Source organism: Camellia sinensis, chromosome 3 (assembly GCF_055761805.1).
Source record: "Camellia sinensis isolate YWXY chromosome 3, ASM5576180v1, whole genome shotgun sequence".
Lineage (NCBI taxonomy): Eukaryota > Viridiplantae > Streptophyta > Magnoliopsida > Ericales > Theaceae > Camellia > Camellia sinensis.
The window spans coordinates 49,663,414-49,679,634 of NC_138963.1; the positions used below are offsets into that span (position 1 = coordinate 49,663,414).

Below are 16,221 nucleotides of genomic sequence, written 5' to 3' on the forward strand. Positions count from 1 at the left end.
GTTATATTTCATGTTTTAGTTTCTCTCTCCAAACTCAAGATGTTTATCCTCCTTGAGTTTGAGGGGGAATGTTAATGTATATATGGTATATATTCATACATATATTAGGTATTGCTTTCCTAGATATATTAGGTATTGCCATAATTAGGTCTTATAGGGTACTTTTTCTCATAGTTAGATTTCTAGTAGGATGCTTTTTCTCAGCCTATATATACAGGCCTTCTATTGTGTAGGACATCATTCTATACAATTATTCAATACAATACATATTATTTACTTTCTCTCTCTCTCTCTACTTTTCTAACAGGGAAAAAGTTGCATCATTGTTAAAGCTAAGCATCCCAATTATGTTGACACCCAAAGTCAGACCAATCATGTGCATCTCCAAACCCCCAAAACGAGTTGGAGAGATTCCAAGTCAAATAGAGCAAGAAACTCCCAAAGCCTTACAGAGCACCTCATAGCCTTCCACTTATACATTTTCTAATCTATGAAATATTGAATAAAAAGTCAAACATTTGGAAAATAACCATTCAATAATTTTAAACAATTCACCACATCAATAAGTTTTTTGGTTTCTTCTGATAAAAAAAAAAAAAACTATTAGTTTTAAATAATTTATCATATCAACTATCTATTAGTTTTAAATCATAACTGAATTTTGTTGAGGCCCTTTAAATTCTAGTGAGATTTTTTTTAGGCTAATATAATAATTAACAAAATTTTGGGGCTTTTTGTTCAATCAATTTTTTGGGAGCCAAAGCGACGACTTCTCCTACTTGTGCCCAAAGCCGGCCTTGATTCGAAGTATGATTTGATAACTCATCTTTTGTAAGTATGCAGCATATATATGTATATTTTCTTATGTAAAAGTTTCTATGCAAGACTATCATGCAAGAGTATGCACATTCCAATATTTTTAAAAGTTAGAACATCATACAACTAAGGTATTAGGGAAAATTAAAAGGTAAAATATTCACGAAGTAAGATTTAAGGGCAAAGCTGAAAAGCAATTTATATAAAAGTTGCAATGCAACTAAGAAAATAAAAAACTTAGAGAGATAGGAAGAATGGTGGAAACCTTTACCACCATTGTTAGAACCCTAACCCTAGGCCTTCTTAGTTCTCTAGAAGGGAAATAATGAGGGATCGCAACCGCTGACAACAACTTGGATGTGAAAGAGAGTAGCGATTTCCGGAGTAGGTCAATTGAGATAGCCAATCAAAACCCTAACAAAATTGATCGGTGGATTGGGATCACCAATCAAAACCCTAACAACATCGGTTTATTTGCATCACAAGAATCGAAACTTTGATTGAATCGAGCATGCAGAAAGTGAAACTAGAATGATGTGGTATTGAAATTTATACAAAGCCATATTGTACTAGAGTCTTTGTAGTTTACTTCTATCAATTTGATTCTCGTAGTTTTACTTGCATCAATTTTATCCTTAAATTTTTTCACATCGTATCAATTTAGTTTAGTTAATAATGTCTTTTTTAAAATTTTGAATTAAAATCAATGAGAAAAATAGTGAATTCACTCTCCATAAATGATTGAGGGTTACTTTCCAATTTGAAATAAGACATTCCCTTTTGAATCGATTGTTTTGCCTTGATTAATGTTCAATTTCTTAACAATTGTTATGAATTTTCCCCTATTGACACAATGTGAAAAATTAGTTGATACAATTAGAGTTAAATGGACCACATTAACGTAAGATGCAAATTAGAGTGATGATTGGTACAATTTGCCATTTATCAATTAAGTGTTGTGTTTATGATGGGCTGGTGTTTTGTTGAAAATGTATATTCTTTCTAATAATTCTTTCTGCCATTTATCAATATGAATTATTATTTTATTTTTATTTTTTGGATCAGTATTTGGCAGTGCAATTATAATAAGAAAGAGAGTGATGACGCAGTTCTTTCCTCCAAGATGGAAGAAATTTTGGAAGGAATGGGAGGTGCGAGGAATGGTTTTAATCAGCCTCACTACCCAAGTCCTTCTCGTCATTTTGGGCAATCGTCGAAAGCATTCAGCAGGAATTTAGGTCAAAGTTGTTGTTTGGTCGGCTTACTTACTCGCCGACTCTGTGGCAATAATGGCAGCTGGCATACTGTCCAACCATCTTGGAAAAGTCAACGTGGATGGTTTTATTGATCCAAATGTGGAGATAACAGCATTCTGGGCGCCATTAATGCTAGTTCACTTGGGTTGTACAGATGCTATTACTGCTTACTCCTTGGAAGACAATGAATTATGGAGAAGGCACTCCTTTCAAGTAGTTATTCAATCTATGACCACAGTGTACATCTTTCTCATGGCCTGGACAGGCTCTCTTCTTTCCATACTCTTCATTCTCATGTTTGTTGTGGGGCCATTCAAGTACTGTGAAAGAGTTTGTGTCCTCTACTTGTCAACCGATAACAATTTTAGAGACTCCATTCAGGATATCACTACCAATGAATCCAAAATAATGAAGGAATGCAAACTTAAAGAGCTAGAGGGGTACCATGTCACAACACATCAGGTGCTTGAGGTTGATCAGTCTAATCCTAATGTTGAAAATGAACTCCTTACGGCCTTCGGATTCCTTGACATGGTCAAGCGTCTCTTCGCAGATCTCATAATTGGCATCCGAGATGGGCATACAAGTCGGTCAATCTTTGACAAGATATCAACCGACAAGGCATTCAAGATAATTGAGATTGAACTCGGGATTATATACGATTTGCGGTTCACAAAGGCCAAGGTTATCTACTCTAATTTGGGGATCTCCCTAAGAATTGTTGGAATCATTCTAACCTTTCTTGTATTGATGATGGTATCTTTGAGTGAGATCAAACTGGTCAAAGAGAAATTTCATGAACAGCACCACCACCGCCACTCCAAAATCGACTTTACCATAACTCTGATATTGTTGTCGGTCGCCCTTCTTGTAGAGTTATGGGCATTCAAGCAACTAGTTGTCTCTGACCAAACAACTCATTGGTTAATTAAGCATGAGAAAACCATCATCTCACGAGCCATCAAGTGTATTTTACCATCTTGCGAGTCATCAATCAAAACAAAACGCAGGTGGTCATATTCGATGAAACAGTATAGCTTGCTAAACTTTTCCATGAGATTAAAAGAAAAACCTCTTCCCTGCCGTTAAATCCTGAAAATGTTACACGTTGATAAAGCTCTAGAGATTCAACTATGCAAGACTAGCCCCATATCAGTGGGTGAAATCTTAAGAGAGAGAGTCTTCAAAGCGATGAACGAAAGTGTTAAGAATTGGTTGGGAAAGTATAGCTATGACACAGATCTTAAAGCTTTGTACGGCCGTAAGGGATGCCGAACACTTGAAGACAAACAGTCTCCTGATCTGAAATGGAGTATTGTCGATTTGGAGTTTGACCAGAGCATTCTTGTTTGGCACCTTGCTACAAAAATCTTGTACCAGTACTACCAAGATTTTGGAGGCTATGATGATCAGGACAAAGAACTTGAAAAAGGCAACTGGCTGTCACAATATATGCTATACCTTTTAGTCAAGCATCCTTATATGTTGCCACTTGGGATGGGGCACATCAAGTTCCAGGACTTTTATTATGAGCTCGGGGACATCATTGAAGAACAGTTGAACGCCAACAAAAACACAAAAATATCTGAGCAGTTGATTTCGAAAGGTAGCAACCATGTGAAGCTGTTTGTACGGGAAAGAAATAAACCTTCTCGTATAATCCTGTTGATCAAGTCTGCGCTCCTCCAAACGTCGTCGCTTTACTCCCTGAAAACACAAACGTGAGCTAGCCGGCGGGTGTGTGCCGGAAACCACTCCGATGCCTAAGTCAGTAAGCTTGACAAATAGACAAAGCTCCGTGTATTCAAAAAGCAGAGTTGTGTGTTACCTCTCCAAAGGTGATGTTTGTGAGCTTTTATAGGTTTCGTGTGGCACAATCCTAGTAGGACTTCTACTCCTCCATGCAGAGTCCTCCTAGGATTTAACCTCCTGAAGGATAATCCTTATCCTCCAACACCCCCCTCACTGCTTAAACCAAGTGAGATGGTTCTTCTATGACCGGGCTATCATGACCGAAGTAAAATGACCATGCTATGCTAACAACCACATGGCCAAGACTCAACTAGCCCGGTCTTTTACTCCGCAGTTTGTACCTCGGTTTCCCTGCAGAGACCGAGCTAAGTTAAGAGTGAGGCTTGCTACGTCTACATTATGCCATGATCGGGCTAACTCTGAGACCGGCGTAACTCCAAGTCGCTTCCGGACCGGAGTAACATTATATTTCTCTCAGGCCGGAGTAATTTTGTACCTCTCTTGGGCCGGAGTAACTTTATGACCTTTTTACTCAGCCCTTCGTTTTGTGGGCCATAATGACCATCTCCCAGCTCGGCCCAATTTTCACAAAAATTACCCTCTCAATTGCCCCTTAATTCCATGTGCACAGCATGATAGGGATTACCTGTCTATCAGCCAAGCTGAAGTTTTTAAGCCTTTCCAGCCGAGCTAAAAACCCTTTAGCCTTTCCAGCCGAGCTAAAACTCTTAAGCCTTCCAACCGAGCTAATTTTACACCTGGCTCTGCTTGTCCGGTCAAAACGTCTCTTCAATCACAACAACTGAATCATTTCTCCTTCTCAGGACACGTGGCACGCACTGATTGACTGAGGACGGCTGTCACGCCGTCCTCGTACTTCGTGAAATTTGAATAGTCCTGCCTTTTTCCCTTTACCTAAAACGAGTCTCTTCATTTTGACACACTTTGCAACTTCTCTCTCTCTGAGCCTCCATTGTTTCTTCATTTTCTGAGCTCGTGTTCTCCATAGCTGTTATTCTCCCTCCAGCTCTTGCATCTTCATCAGGTAAGCACTGTACATCTACTTTGTTTTCATATTTTGTTTTCTGTGTTTTTGCAAAACATATTTTTCCATTTTGCTTTGCTTCTATACTTTTATGGACAAAACTTAACCATAGAACACATGAGTATATGAAATATCCTGTAGAAAACTGGTTTTCGATCCAAAATCATGACGCAACCGAACTAGGATACTGTTTAAGCTAGGTAAAAGTCTAGTCAGCTTACAACCGGACTAACACTTCATGTTTACACCAGTAGCTTTGAATAAGTCAAACCACTTCTTGATAGACCTTAGCCGAGGTAACCAACCGAACTAAGTTTGCACTTAATCATACTGGAATACCTGAACTCCAACCGATCTAGGCCTTTGGGGCTAAACCAGCTTTCTTAGTTTTTTAGATGGGACTCAGAAAGCTGCCCCGAGACGATCAACCGGTCAAACAGAACTTTTTCCACAACCGAGATATCGAGACGCCTGCCAAGCCCGAACTAATAAAAGCCCTGCTCAAACCGAGTTACCAATCACTTTGCAGAAACCGAGTTAGAACCTGTAGCATCTACATAGCCAAAGTAGGGCTCCTATTTTTTTACTTTTATTTTGTAGCACGATCCAATGATCTGTGCTTAACCCTTTTGTTTTCTACTTTGCAGACTTAGGTTGCCCAAGCACTCCTCTGCGCGCTCAACCGAGCTGCTGGGACAATTTTTTTGGACCGAACTTAATTTATTCATAAATTATACAATAAATGGGGAAGTATAGGTTTCTAGTTGAGACGCCAGGTGGTCTAGCCAAATTCCGAAGGGATTATGGCATACCTGACGATGTACACCTTACCCTGGCAGAAAAAGATGTCATACCCTGGGGGAATGAAGGCTTTGTCCCCTTCACCCTCTTGTCCATAATTGAAACCGGACTATGATTTCCAGTCCAACCCTTGATTTGTGAGTTTCTTAGGCAAACCAGACTATGCCCAACCCAACTATCCACCAATTCATACCGTATAATAATGGGAATAGCCGAACTAAACCGCCAAGCCGGTCTCAACCTCGGTCTGGCCGAAATCTTTCACCAATACTCCATTGGTTCGAAGGAAGACGGCTGGGTGTACTACCTTAGAAGACACCGTCGTCGTGAGAAAATAATAAAAAACACACCGGATAAAGACTTGAATGACGACGATTTTTTTTGGTTGTCTGGGAACTTTGAGGATCACCAAACCCAGATTCCTGGCCGAAGCATCAATTGGAAAAAAGGAGAACCCGGTATATTTACTTCGGTTTTCTTGCGTGCTTTACAATATTTCAGTTTTTCAATCTTTCAGTCGAACTAACAGTATTCTTTCACAGATTCTGCCCACCTCCATTCTCTATACAGCTATCCAAATCTAGCGACCTTGCGCGCCGCACTACGGTATCCAGAACGTAGTTGGGCCAAGCTGCTAAAGTTCGAACCGACCTATAGATACAGCGGCCGCCGAAAAGCGAGAGTGACCGACTTTCTGCTAGAGGAGGCCCCAGAACCGGACCCAACTTTGCCAGAAATCAGACTAATCCCACTGACCGCTGAAGAAGAAACGGTCAAGAGAAACAGAGTCAGGGCCCTCTTGACCGAGACCAACAGACCCGAAGTACCGCCACCAAGCCAAACGACTGAGACCGTGGTAGCCCTTCCATCCCAACAGCCATCCTCATCTCGGGCGAACAAGCGTGCCCGGACTAGCCAAACTGAGCAACGACTTGTTGACGAGGATGAGACCATTCTTCCGCCCAGCCATCAACCGAGCCCTCAACCGGAGCATTCTGACTGAGCTGACTCCTCCAAATGGGCTCCAAGTCTTACCTTTCAAAATCGAGATATTCAGGAAACTGACTCGGTTGTTGCTGAGAAGGATCACTTGATGGCTTTCAATCTAGCCAAGAGTGTTTTCCTTCCAAAAGACATGGAGCACAACAACAAGCAACTAAACACCGAGCTGAAGGCCATCCGGTCATCAACAAAATCAATGATCCTGGTAAGTGGCTCTCCATTTTCTTTGTGTAACTTTTCCCAATTGTCAGTCTGGCTAAAGAGAGTCACTACTCTTTTGTAGGCAATTCAGAAGAACAACATTGCACATAAGAAAGTGCTGGAACTCCACAAGACTACCAGGCATGCCATGGCAGATGCCGAGGTAAAGGCAGCCGAGCTTGAGTAAGCCAAGAAATAGATAGCCGAGCTACAGTCCGAGAACGGTCGCTTGACTGGACTTGTTAGCTCGGCTGAAGCAGAAAAACAAAAAATTGCAGCAACGGTGAAAGACAAATACTTGCGTGAGTTGGCCAAACTTGAAGGCAAAAAAGACGCCGAAATAGCCGATCTGAAGAAGAAGGTCGGTGATGCCAACGTCAAAAGTTTCAAAGAGGCGGAGGGCCTCTACATTCCACAGTGTGAGGGGGCGAAGGACTTATTCTTTAAGTGTGGCTGGAGGAGTGCTGTGGAACAGCTCGGCTGTGGGCCCGAAACCGAGGTCTACAATGCTCCGCAGTACTTTATTCCGGCCTCACTAGCGGAATATGTTGCTTCTGTCCAAGAATACTTTTTGAAGGATTCACATGATGAAGATGAAGAAAATGAACAAACTGTTACTCCAGTAGTCAACGAGCAAGTCAACGATCAATCAACTCGGTTGGAGGCAACGGTTGAAGACCTGACTGTTGAGCCATCGACTGATATCGTTCTGCCAGTTGCTATTGAGACTGATCTTCCATCTGCAATCGGTGTTCAAGTTGATATTGACGCCAACCTTGATGACCTTTTCACTTGATTCTGTACTTTTCTTTTCTTTGTTACTTTTTGCTCTTGTAACCGGGCTATGGCCCCCATTGTAATTGCTCTTTTGATGAATGAAAAATTCCTTTTTCTTTTTTCGGTTGATCTGTATGTTTGTACTTGTAATGACTTTTCCATGATCTTTTTACTTCCAATTGTTATCTCGGTTTAAATTTCTGTTTGAGTTTGCTTTCTAATAGTATTGTGGCTGAGATACTTTAATTTGGTCTCAGCTGAGTAATTTGACTGAGCATTCCAGCCAACCACTCTTTAGCCGATGTACTTATTTCGGCTAAAGAGTACTAAGAGTTGGTTTAATCCAGCCAACCACTCTTCAGCTTTAAACTTACTTCGGCTGAAGAGTAACAAGAGTTGGTTTATTCCAGCCAACCACTCTTCAGCTTTAAACTTACTTCGGCTGAAGAGTAACAAGAGTTGGTTTATTCCAGCCAACCACGCTTCAGCCTTAAACTTACTTCGGCTGAAGAGTAACAAGAGTTGGTTTATTCCAGCCAACCACTCTTCAGCTTTAAACTTAATTCGGCTGAAGAGTAACAAGAGTTGGTTGATTCCAGCCAACCACTCTTCAGCCTTAAACTTACTTCGGTTGAAGAGTAACAAGAGTTGGCTGATTCCAGCCAACCACTCTTCAGCCTTAAACTTACTTCGGTTGAAGAGTAACAAGAGTTGGTTTAATCCAGCCAACCACTCTTCAGCCTTAAACTTACTTCAGCTGAAGAGTAACAAGAGTTGGTTTAATCCAGCCAACCTCTAAGTTTGGTTTTTTCAGCCAATTTAGAATAGATTGTTTGGTTATTCCGACCAAACGTCCTACAGCCTGGATCCTTATCCTGGGCTTAGTAGGGGTGTTGGTTTAATCCAGCCAACCTCTAAGTTAGTTTTTCCAGCCAACTTAGAATAAAGTGTTTGGTTATTCCGACCAAACGTCCTGTAGCCTGGATCCTTATCTTGGGCTTAGGAGGGGTGTTGGTTTAATCCAGCCAACCTCTAAGTTAGTTTTTCTAGCCAACTTAGAATAAAGTGTTTGGTTATTCTGACCAAACGTCCTGCAGCCTGGATCCTTATCCTGGGCTTAGGAGGGGTGTTGGTTTAATCCAGCCAACCTTGAAGTTAGTTCGGACAACCTTATTTTTGATGTCCCTAACTTACTAATGCAATCTCATACAAAAAATAACTATGCTGAAACGAATTGACTTTGTTTTATTGAGAGAAAGGAAAATTACACATACTTGTAAAAAAAAAAATTTAAAAATAAAATAGTTTGAGATTGGCAGTGTTCCATGGCCTTGGAGTGGCATTGCTGTCCTTGTCTTCTAGGTGGTATGCCCCTTTGCCTGCTAACCCAACCACTTTGTAAGGACCTTCCCAATTTGGCCCTAACTTGCCATCTCCTGGTATCAAGGTGTTTCCCATCACTTTGCGCAGTACCCAATCTCCGATCTTGAATTGTCTTGGATGAACTGTTTTATTCTATTTCCTGGATAACTCTTGTTGATACAAGGTGATGTGAACCAGTGCTCCTTCTCTTCTTTCCTCCGCAAGGTCGAGTTCCAAAGTTATGGCTTCGCCATTCAAGTCAGGATCAAAATTTTCGCTTCGAATTGTGGGGAGACCAACTTCTAGTGGGATCACTGCTTCCATGCCATAAGCTAAGGAGAATGGTGTTTCTCCAGTTGATCGTCGTGGTGTAGTACGGTAAGCCCATAAAACATGAGGGAGTTCCTCCGCCCACTTGCCTTTGGCTTTTTCTAATCGTTTCTTCAGTCCATCCAATACTACCTTGTTTGATGCTTTTGCCTGACCATTTGCTTGGGAATATGCCGGCGTAGAATTGTAGAACTCTATCTTGTACTCTTCACAAAAGCCTCTGAAGATTCTGCCGTCGAACTGAGTGCCGTTGTCTGAGATTAGGGCTTTTGGTATGCCAAACCGAGTGATGATATTCTGCCAAATGAACTTGTTCACATCTTTTTCTTTGATTGATGCCAATGCTTCTACTTCCACCCACTTTGTGAAGTAGTCTGTTGCTGTGAGAAAGAACTTCCTGTTTCCGGGTGCTGTTGGAAGTGGTCCTACTATGTCCAAGCCTCACATTGCGAAAGGCCATGGGTTAGTCAATGGTAGGAGTTCTCTAGCTGGTTAATGTATTTGGTGTGTGAATTTCTGGCATTTCTCGCACTTCTTCACATATTTCTCCGAGTCTGCCTGCATGTATGGCCACTAGTATCCCTGCGAAATGGCCCTGTAAGCTAGCGATCTTCCACCTTGATGGCTTCCGCACACCCTTTCGTGTATTTCGAACAAGAATGCTTCCACTTTGCTGGGATGAACACACTTTAGGTAAGGTCCTGAGAATGGCTTTTTGTATAATGCCAAAGATGGGGAGAGCCAAAATCGCTGCGACTTCGCTCTTATTCTGTTGGCTTCTTTTTTCTCTTCTGGTAAGATGCCGCCTTTTAAGAACAGGATGATGGGATCCATCCAAGAGGGGCCTAGTTCTACACAGCATACCTCTTCTGCTTCGGGGTCATCAATGCTTGATCTAGGTAGGTAGTCGATCAGTAGTGGATGAGGGATGGAGGTATCTGCCATTGAGGCGAAGCCTGCTAGTTCGTCTACTCTGCTGTTTTCCTCCCTGCCAATTTGTTCTATCTTTACTACTTCAAATTTCTTGATCTCTATTCTGACCAATTCTTGGTACTTGGTCATCCTGCCATCCTTTGCTTCATAGTTGCCAGAAATCTGGTTTACCACTAGCTGTGAGTCGCTATAGACCATTAATTCGGTGGCCTTCATGTAGAATGCTGTTTTGAGACCTGCGAGAAGTGCTTCATACTCTGCTTCGTTGTTTGATGCTGGGAAGCCAAGGTTGATTGCTTGCTCCACAACCAGGTCGTCTGGTGAGATGAGGACTATGCCAAGTCCTGTACCATGCCGGTTGGATGCTCCATCCACAAAGAGCTTCCACATCTCTCCAACGAACAACTTCCAGCAAGTGGAGGGGTCAGATGATGTCGTGGGGTCAAGAATGTTGCTGGTATTTTCTTTAAGGTCCATGCTTGTTGTCTGCCCCTCGCTATCTGATTGTACCAAGTCTTTATTTGTTGGTGAGTCTTGGTTTGCTTCTTCCTTACTGTCTTTAGTCTGGTCTGCCTTGGAGTCTGACTGGGTGCCTTCTGCTAGGGGTTGCGCTATTCTGGTGTCAACTTCCATCCCTAGTTCGGTTGTGTCGGTTAGGTCGACTGAGCAGATATGATAACTTCCAGGAGTAAACTCTACGACGAAGCCTGCCAAAGATTGGGCCTTTACTGCGGTTCTAGGTTGGAACTTGACGTCAAATTGTCCCAGCTCTACTGCCCACTTCAAAATTCGCCCGGAAAAGTTTGCCTTTTCAAACAAAGCTTTTAGTGGGAAAGTTGTGAGGACGACTATGGTGTGGGCGTGAAAGTAGTGTGCCAATTTCGTGGAGGCCATCTGTAACAAGCCCGCGGGGGGCCTCATGCTACAGTTCGGACTCGATTTGTGTCACGGTTCTTAATCTGAACCAAAGAGTCCAAATCTGGCAAATCGTTTTAAGAAACAGATTTTTGAAAAAAGTAGTGCCAAACATGGACTGCTTTGCCAGATACAGAGTCGCCACCTAAATATTTTTTTAATGAAGAAATTTAGGAAACCCTGACTCGGTGCCGAAGGTCACATGTCCGTCATCACCGGAGTTGTCTCGGCTCGGGAGCTTGGGTACGATCGGGGAAGGTCAGCTATGAGCACCCCCTTTCGCCCGGTCCGAAGACCGGCCTCTACTAACCCTGATATCCGATTTTGAAAACGTTATGTGTTCTTATCCCGGTTATTAGCCTAGAATTACTATGTTATGCGCGCAGCAAACAAGTATAGACTAGATTGCCTAATTTGGAAATAAGCATTGCATATCTGTTTGTTTTGGAAAATGTTTTGAGTTTGCTACTCGCAAGTAGGCTAAAACATGGATTTCAATGAGTTCTTCCAACTCAAACAATCCAACCTTCACCCACAGGCATCCAAGCAGTTTATAACACATAAGCATCTAGCCACATGTTAAGCATGCTGACATGGCAACATTCACACTCATGCGATATGCTAAAGCGGAAATACTTACATCGTACTCCGTGCCAAAACAAAGAACTCGTTAGCAAACATGCATGATCCAAGTCCATGTTAAGTGCCTAATGCATCGTATACAAAGTGTTGCTAGAATAGGCTCGGCTATCCTAAACATGGCATGTGAGAAATGCACAACTATCACATATTCAGTTTAGAATTTGAAGTACAAATGCACTTAGCGTGATGTACCGAGCCTAATACATGTAGCATAAATGCATGAATGCACGCATGCATAGCATAAGGTATGCTAATTTAAACGTGCCCTAATCTACCATCATAAGCAGATAAATAAAAGGGAAGAAAGACGTGAGGTTGGAAGACATACACACACTCACGCACACTTATTACATCTTTACCCTCACTCGGAGGGATCGAATAAATATTACAGATTAATTAACTACGCAAGCTAATTAATATTACAAATTAATTTCATTAACGAATTAAATAAACTAAGAAAAGCAGATAAGTCGCCTCGGGAAACGCGCCGCCATGCGCAAGCTGCCTCTGTTTTCTTTCCTCTGCTCCTCTAGAGGCTGTCAAAACCTCAGGACTGCATCCCTGGACACTGGGGAGTGCCACCGGCTGAGTGGAATTACCACCGGCACTGGTGTGTGGCCATCGGCACAAAATGGAGTTGTCGGCAGAGGAAAGATTGCCGGCCGGCACCTTACACTGCCGGTCGGCAAAGAAAGCCTGCAGAACCTGCAACTCACAGCAACAGAGGGCAAGACAAAGCATGGCAGCCCAATTCAAGGCATATATGCACCAACCATGTCCCTTATCATGATAATGACCCAAAGGGGCATGTGCCTCGATTCTCAGACCACCAATCACGCATTTCCATGCATGATGGCCCAAAGAACCAAGTATGCAACTTTGATTTCAAATGAATGCAAACCAAATCAAACCAAACAAGGCCCAATTCCTATCATCAAGTCAAGGAACAAGGCATCCATGCAAGATGCAAGGCAACCTAAGCATACAAACTAAGGATGCAACATGGCATGGTGACAAGCTTATGCAAGCATACAAGCATACATATGGCAATGCAAACTAATGCTAAGGTGGTCTTATACATGAATTAGGCAGCTCTAATAAGGCCTAAAACAGTGGCCATAATGCCCAAAAACGAAGGCTAAACATGCATGCACACATACACATGTTAAGGCCCAACACTTAGGCACAAAGCAAGCAACATTCAAGCACACTTGAAAGAGGCAATCATGAACAATTGGCATGCAACGCGAGCTCTAAAATCATGTTATAAAATGATGCCAAATCATATTAAACAAGACAAGCAAGTGCATGCAAGCATGGTCCAAGTACTTGAAGCAAGTCATGAAGCTTTAAAGCATGTTTATCACAACAAACATGGCATGCATTAAACTACTAAAACAGATTTTTAGCATGTCAAAACAAGGCCAAAGGACTCCTTAGATGGCATCTAAGTGGCTCAAATACAAAGGCATACATAGACACCAAAACATGGAGCATTGCTACACAAGCTTCCAAAGCATCAAAGGAGCATGCAAGGCAATCAAGCAAGCATGAAAATGGGACTGAAATAGCTTATAGGGTGGCCCCAAATCACCAAAACAATACAAGCAACGCATGCTACACATCCACATACTTGAGGCCAACAAGCCCGAATGCAAAGGGGCTACGTGATGCATGCAAAGTTCGACCCAAACAACCTAGGACAGACCTAGAACATGGCAAAACATGCACAAAATCTTCACAAGACCAAGCCTAAAACATGTTCCAACAAAGGTTAACAACCTAAGACATGTTAAGGCATAATAAGGCATTACAAGGCAACTATGCTAAACATGCATGGAGTACCAAAACCAACTTGAAATCATGTTATATTATGGATATATAAGCATGAAAAACAGACCAAACATGCTCAACACACACTCAAGCATAATGCTCTCTCAAAAGGCCAAAATATGCCCTTTTCAAGGACAACAAGGAGAAGGGGTGGCCCTCTCCTTCTTGGGAATTCAAGGCATCATCTTCACCACTGAAATCCCTCAGGATTTCAGTGGTGAAGAGACCCCAACACCAAAATCCCGGAGTTAGCACAAAATGGCCTAAAATGAGGCCTTTCAAGGCTTAAGGGTGGTCAACTACCCTCAAACAACAAAACACTCTTAATAAACAATAAAGAGGGCCTAAAACTAGAACTTTTTTATGTTATACAATAAGCACAAAAACAGCTCTAAGACAAGTAGAAAATCAATGCAAAAATGGGGAAAAATGAGACTAGGTTCTCACCCTTGTAGACCTCTTCACAAATGGTGCTCCAATGGCCTCCTTTAGCTTGGATCCAACACCAAAACTTCAAAAATAGTCCTTTAGAACCTCAAGAGCCAAAGGAAGGTGAAACACTAGCTGTTTGTGTGCAATAGTAAGACACAAAACACCTAGTGCACAAATGAGAGGGAAAGAGAGATAGAAAATGTATCTAACTCAAACCCTAGAACAAGAGCTCAACAATGGCTGTTTTTGCTCTCAAAGTATCTTTTTCTCTAACCTAAGTCCTCTCCTCCTGTTCCAAGAGAGAGCCTCTCTCTATATGTCTTGTAAAGCTTACAAGACAAGCTTTACAAGAGGGAGATCCCTCTATACACGTGTATGGAGGGATGCAAAAGTAAGACAGCTGTCTAAAAATATCTGCAAAAGCAGATGAACAGCAATCGGCCGGCCAAAAATGCCATCTTGGCCAAAAAGAGTGCCGACCGGCACAAAATAGTGCTGACCGGCAACAAAAGGTGCCGGTCGGCAATAAAAATTGCCGGTGGCAGCAAACACCAGCCGGTGGCCTCTAGCCACTGCCGGTGGTGGGTGGGGATGGTCTACAGGCCCCACCCTGCCTCTCAAAGGCAAGACACAAGTGTTTGGTGCAAAACCAGACACTAAACGGTCGAGTTTGGGGATCCTGAGGCAAGGCGCGCGAGCCAAAACCTCCGGGAACTCCAAACGAACACAAACATGGAAGATCACCGTGTGTTCAAACGGTGACGTCCAAGTCTTGAGGACGGTCAAAAATGGGGTGTCTACAGTTGCCCCTCTTTGACAGAACTCGAAAGTCATAACAATGACGGGAGTGAATGTCAAAGCCCAGAGACGACCCATTTTTGACAAGGCCGAAGACTTAGACAAACATGCAAGACAATCAAGATATGCGCCCGAAGGCAGGGGCAAAATGCAAGACAATGCACAGAGCCGAGCATAACCTATGATCATGCAAAGAAAGCTGTAACGAAGCAAACATGCGACAGTTTTAAGCTAGCATACACCAAACTACAGTACAATGCAGAAAGGATGTAAGAGAATTATGTAATTCTCAATACGTCTCACTCGGAGGATACAATACCTGTGCGGCTCGTCTGGTTGCACCAACCTCAAATGAACCGTACATACAATATCATGCCTGCAAAGAAAACAAACTTAACAGGTACAATATTGTTAGCAATATGCATGACAATGCAAGAATAGTGTACTCGAAATGCGTGACAGCGCAAAGCAAGTGGGGAGCATAACAATGCTTGCGAAAATATAGACATGTAAATGAAGCATGCGGTCTACGCAAGTAACAAAATTGAACATAAGCATGCGATCTACGCAAGCAATACATGCGGTCTACGCAAGTAAAGAAATGGAATAATCATGCGGTCTACGCAATCAAAACATGCGGTCTACGCAAGTGACGGGTTTGAACAAACATGCGGTCTAAGCGAGGAAATCATGCGGTCTACGCAAGGAAATCATGCGGTCTACGCAAGCAAAACATGCGGTCTACACAAGGAAATCATGCGGTCTACGCAAGCAAAACATGCGGTCTACGCAGGTAATGAAATTGAACAAGCATGCGGTCGACGCAAGCAAAACATGCAGTCTACGCAAGTAATGAAATTGAACAAGCATGCGGTCTACGCAAGCGAAACATGCGATCTACGCAAGCAAAACATGCGGTCTACGCAAGTAGTGAAATTAAGATGCGGTCTACGCAATCAAAACATGCGGTCTACGCAAGTAATGAAATTAACATGCGGTCTACGCAATCAAAACATGCGGTCTACGCAGGTAATGAAATTAAGATGCGGTCTACGCAATCAAAACATGCGGTCTACGCAGGTAATGAAATTAACATGCGGTCTACGCAATCAAAACATGCGGTCTACGCAATCAAAACATGCGGTCTACGCAGGTAATGAAATTAGAAAATGCGGTCTACGCAATCAAAACATGCGGTCTACGCAGGTAATGAAATTGAATAATCATGCGGTCTACGCAAGGAAAGAAATTGAACAATGATGCGGTCTACGGAAGCAATACATGCGGTCTATGCAGGTAATGAAATTGAACAATAATCATGCGGTC

General features: G+C 42.4%; 1 protein-coding gene across 1 annotated transcript; it reads left to right on the plus strand.

The window, feature by feature from the left end:
* The first annotated feature begins 2,105 nt into the window (after positions 1 to 2,105).
* On the plus strand, positions 2,106 to 3,161 carry LOC145821499 (uncharacterized). The gene has a single exon (XM_082918020.1). It carries the CDS (start codon positions 2,106 to 2,108, stop codon positions 3,159 to 3,161), a length of 1,056 nt encoding a protein of 351 aa, XP_082774146.1.
* Positions 3,162 to 16,221: the final 13,060 nt, after the last annotated feature.